At 43.3% G+C, this 4,924-nt stretch overlaps 1 protein-coding gene across 2 annotated transcripts; it reads left to right on the top strand.

Moving 5' to 3' along the window:
• Positions 1-2,758: 2,758 nt before the first annotated feature.
• LOC107277813 (uncharacterized) lies at positions 2,759-4,554 on the top strand. Of its 2 annotated transcripts, none has more exons than XM_015788032.3 (2): positions 2,759-3,532; positions 3,771-4,554. In XM_015788032.3, the coding sequence occupies exons 1-2, from the start codon at positions 2,993-2,995 to the stop codon at positions 4,071-4,073; spliced, it is 843 nt and encodes a 280-aa protein (XP_015643518.1). In that variant the 5' UTR covers positions 2,759-2,992; the 3' UTR covers positions 4,074-4,554. The 2 variants fall into 2 exon arrangements, with proteins under 2 accessions (XP_015643518.1, XP_015643531.1); XM_015788045.3 differs by having other exon boundaries at positions 2,760-3,532; positions 4,248-4,554.
• Positions 4,555-4,924: the final 370 nt, after the last annotated feature.

Genomic DNA, 4,924 nt, shown 5'->3' with positions numbered 1-4,924 from the left:
GAGATATAAAACGACGAATTAGACTTTTTCCGCCGCGCTTTTTTTCGCCTTTTTTTTCTCGTGCATTTTTTTACGAACGGTTTTTTCACCACTTTATTATAGTGTCGGACCTTTCTAGATATAATATGATTCGATTTGTTTTTTACCGCGTCACATATAATTCCTTTTTCTTTAGAATCAGACATTTTATTTATTTTTTTCGCCCTTTTTTTACTGCGTCGACGAAGTTGGATTCGTTTCGATTTTTCTTCCTTTTTTTTGCCTTTTTTTGGATCGGACATATTTGTTTTTTTTTCGCCCCTTTTTTTATCGGAATTTTTTTTATTTTTTAGCCCGGTTTTTTTCACTCGGTTTTTTCCCTGGTCGATTTTTTTTTACCGCGTCACATGCAATCAGGAATCGGATAATTTTTTCGCCCTTTTTTTACTAACTCGTTTCGTTTTTTTGTGCCGTATTTTTTGGAGCGGACATTTTTTTCTCCCCTTTTTTTTCGCTCCGATTTTTTTTGGTCGGACTTTTTTTCACCGGGTTTTTTCGCCCTTTTTTTACTGACTCATTTCGTTTTTTTCCCCATATTTTCTTGGAGCTGATATTTTTTTCTCCTGTTTTTTCGCTCCGATTTTTTTGATCGGACTTTTTTTCACTCGTTGTTTTTCGCCTGTTTTTTTCGTCCGGTTCGTAATTTTTGGGTCGGACAGTTGTTTTTTTTCCCTCCGTTTTTTTGATCGGACATTTTTTTCTCCATTTTTTTATCGGACTTTTTTTCGCCTGTTTTTTTCCCGGTTTTTTTTACGGACAATGGAAGCACGTCTTTATTTTTAAGTAGTAGAGATTTTGCTTGAGAAACATCTAATTTTATCAATTATTTAGCTGTTAATTAATCACTGTCATGGGCTCAAGCCATACACCGTTGATTCTACTATGTCACGCATGGATAAAAGCAACGGCAAAGTTTGCCGTTGGTCTCGAAGGCAGAGGATGCGGACCCGTAGAACTACCGAACTAATCCCTACGTATCGAAAACGGAACGATATAATAATAAATAATTAATTGATTAATTAAGTGTCAGCCAAAAATAAAAAATAAATGAAAAAAAATGAATTACCCCCATAAATCGTGGTCGATCAAATTACCCCCTAACTCAAAAACCAGATATTTTACACACTCAACTATGCAAACCGAACAAATTACCCCCTAACTCAATCCAGAGTGGTTTCGGTCCTACGTGACAGTTCAATCAGCATTTTTTTCCAAAGTCGGTGGGCCCCACATGTCATACTCTTCCTCTCTCCCTGCTCGGCTTGATTGTAGAGAGAGATGGAGGGGAGAGGAGGGGAGGGGAGGGAGAAGAGAGAGATAGGATGGGGATTGAGGAGGTATGGGATAAAGGGGAGAGAGGAAGGGTATGACATGTGAGTCCCACCGATTTTTCAAAAAAAAATTGCTGACTAGACTGCCATGTAGGATTAAAACCACACCGGATTGAGTTAGGGGATAATTTGTTCGATTTGCATAGTTGAGGGTGTAAAATGTCTGCTTTTCAAGTTCATGGGGTAATTTGATCGACGGCGATAGTTTAGGAGGTCAATTCATACTTTTTCCAAAACAAATTAATACGATGCATGTGTGCGCTGATCTTCTAATCGATAAATATAAGGGATTTTAAACAAATGAAACATATATATCTCATCCATACAAAATCCTCCCTCGTTTCATGCTGGTGTATGCTGCTCTTCTAATCGAATCGTGTCGCGTCGCAAGCAAGGTTTCCCAAACCGTCGGGGTCGGGGTTACCGCGCCCTGGCGGTAAGCACGGTTACCACGCGGTAACTGCGGAAACCATGAAAAACCGTACGAAACCGTGCAAAATTTATCAAAAATTTAAATTACTTTTTAAATTTATTTGAATTTAAGGAGATTACCGCGGTATTTCTTTTACCGTACCCCGTGGTAAAGGAGATAACCGCACGGACGGTTACCGACGTTAATGTAACCCTGGTCGCAAGTGAAAGGGTGTGTCAGTCGTTAGGCTGTTCTCTGTCTTCCCATCTCGAAGGCGGACGCACGCAATCGACAGAGACGCCGATGCCTTCTTCAGTGTCTCTACTCTGTAGACGATACGTGAGATTTACTGGTGTGCAATGAATAGCCTATCGGTTCAGGATTGCGGTGGAGGAAACGATGAAAAAGAACAAGGTGAATGCGCACGCTCAATCAGAAGTAAGCCTGAAACTTTTTTTTTTGTTTTTCGCTGGGCGGCCGAACTTGTATTAAGGGGGGCAAGTAAAAAAAATACAAACCTTGCAAGTTATCAGTTTTAAAACGCTGAGGATGAAGCATCCCGGCTTGTAACTTGCATATTGGTCACACACTCACCGGTCAAATTAACAGCCAACAATCAACTATATCCATTAACTTGATGTTCTAACTACGGAGTATATCAGAGAAAACATGCTTCTATTAGGAAAAAATAAGCACTGAAAAATACATATTGCATTATTATCGACTGCAATATAATAATGATGCACTAACGAACTTGATGGATATGGAAGGGAATGCTTTTTTTACTAATGACCAAAATATCCCTCCTTGCAATAAATGGCAAACGATTCAAAATGGAGCTAACGGGGGCAGTTTAGTAATAACTTTCACCATCACCGCAATCCAGCAATACGCTGGAAACGTGAAGATTGCAAATAATTTCCATTTGCCACCCTACTTATCCCTTATTTACCAAACGACCCCTCGTCTTCCACCTCGAGCCGCGTCATCCAAAACCGCAAAATCGCGCCTCTCCGCCATTCCCAAACCCCTCGCCTCGGCTCGCCTCTCCCCATCCGGAGCTCCTTCTCCGCACACGGCCACGCCATTGCCATCTAGCCCCTCCTCCTTAGCCTCTTCTTCTTCTTCCCTTGCCCCCCATAACCAAAAGTCCGATTGAAATCAAGAAATCCTCGACGACCGGAGGCGATCAAGAATCCACCGGAAGAAGATGCGGGGTTTCCCCGTTCCGGTGACGAGTTGGAGCTCCGCCGCGCTCCTGGGCCGCTCCATCTCCTCGGCCAGGGACGCGGCCGAGGCCTCCTCCCCCATCACCGCCGCGGAGATGGTCCGGGTGGCGAAGGAGGTGGCCAACGCCGCCGACGCCTGCGGAGTCTCCGGCAAGAAGCTGCTGGAGGCTGCGGAAGCGCTGTCCAGGTCCGACACCGACGCGGAGCCGAGGCGGCGCGCCGCCGAGCGGATTTTCGATGCGGCGTCCATGGTGGCCAAGGAGGCCGACGCGTCAGGAGCGTCGGGTCTCTCAGATGCGGCCCAAAATCTGACCTGCGCGACCTACGCGTTCTCGGTAGCCGCCTCGGGATGGGGGTCCTTGCCGGAGTCCAGCACGAGCGGGAGGGACGCCGGCGACCTCCTAACCGAGCCCCTTCTTGGGTCATGTCAGGACAAGAACGAGAAGATGACCGGCGAGGGCAAGGACTTCAGCGAGATGAGGAATAGTGCAGCGGACTCTGATCCACTTCAGCAATCGGAGGTATTCAACAATGTTTTCTTGAGTTCTTGATTGTGCATTCAACTTCTTTCTCTTGAGTTCTTAGTTGTGCATTCGTCGGGTCGGTATCTTGAGTTCTTGATTATGCATTCAAGACTGTTCAAGGAGTCTCTGCATTCTGACACTTTTTGCATTCTGAAACGATTGTCTCTTTCTTCTAAAAAAATTGCATTATGAAACACCTGTTCTGAAATGATTGTGCCTATTTGGTCCTTTGCAGATTAAGGAGTCGTCCCTTTTTGGAAAATGCAAAGAACTCCTCAATTATGGTTTTCTTGGAGGTCCTGCCCTCCTACCCTATCTAGGCTCTGGACTGAGGAAAACAGTGTCACCCTGCAGCCCGTCTGTCTTCCACTACATCTTCTCGTCGTGGTGGATTTGCATTGTTGTCGGTGTGATTTGCAGCAGCTCAGGGAGAGCAATGTGTAGAGAGAGATATATGGGGCTTGATCTTATCCGTATATTTAGAAGTTGCTTCTCGACTTGCCATGCTTGGCATCACTTTGATGGTTATACTCTATAACTATCTGGAGCTAGCTCCAACTGAGGCCATCGGATTGTATATCCTTTGGGGGATAGCTACCTTTCTGCATTTAGCTCTTTGGGTTATTGTTAGTCTCATTAATTGTTTCTTATTTGCAAGTTGCAGTTTATGTTACAAAGTATTAACAAAGAAAAGTTTTTATCCCTTTTGCAGGATCACATGAACAAGGAGACTTGAAGATATTACATATCGATAGAATCACTTCTCATCCAAATGATAAGTAGCAATGAATTGTTAGGACAATTGATCTTGCTCCCTCCTACTACTACTACAGTCAATGGATTGTCTTGTGCAGTTAATGAATTGTTAGGATAATTGACCTTACTCTTACTTCCTCTTATTGCTGCAGTCGATGAATTGTTTGTTAGGATAATTGACTGCAGTCAATGAATTGTTGGTACTATTGCTGTCCCTTTTTTAAAGAACAGCAAGTTAATGGATATAGTTGTTGATTGTCGGATGGAGTTACAGATTGCCATACATGATACATGTCAAACTGATGTTCATTTACAGCTGCTTCAGAATTTATAGAATATTGCTAAAGTGTCTCATTTGGCAATGGTTTGGAAAGTAGGGAACTCTAGGTCAGAGCATGCAAGTAGAAGGTCAAGGTTCAGCAAGTTTTGAGTCAGTTTTTATAATGCCTTAAACTACTTATCTGGCTAGCTGTTCCAGTCATTGTCCAAAAATGGATGTTGTCCCAGAAAGTCTGAAAACACTTCTCCCTAGTATTTCCAACCTTATTCTTCTGAACACGCCTTGAAAGCCAATGGGAGCAGCTTACTAACACTTAAAGGTTTCTTAGCATTCATTGTAAGCCTGTAATATCG

This window comes from Oryza sativa, chromosome 1 (assembly GCF_034140825.1).
Source record: "Oryza sativa Japonica Group chromosome 1, ASM3414082v1".
NCBI lineage: Eukaryota > Viridiplantae > Streptophyta > Magnoliopsida > Poales > Poaceae > Oryza > Oryza sativa.
This window is presented reverse-complemented; position numbering and strand designations above follow the sequence as displayed.

Excerpts from the sequence above, each read along its gene's own strand:
- LOC107277813 (XM_015788032.3), top strand. The coding sequence starts at position 2,993 with ATGCGGGGTTTCCCCGTTCCGGTGACGAGTTGGAGCTCCGCCGCGCTC. Across the intron at positions 3,533-3,770 it reads ATCCACTTCAGCAATCGGAG|ATTAAGGAGTCGTCCCTTTT; the intron begins GTATTCAACAAT and ends GGTCCTTTGCAG.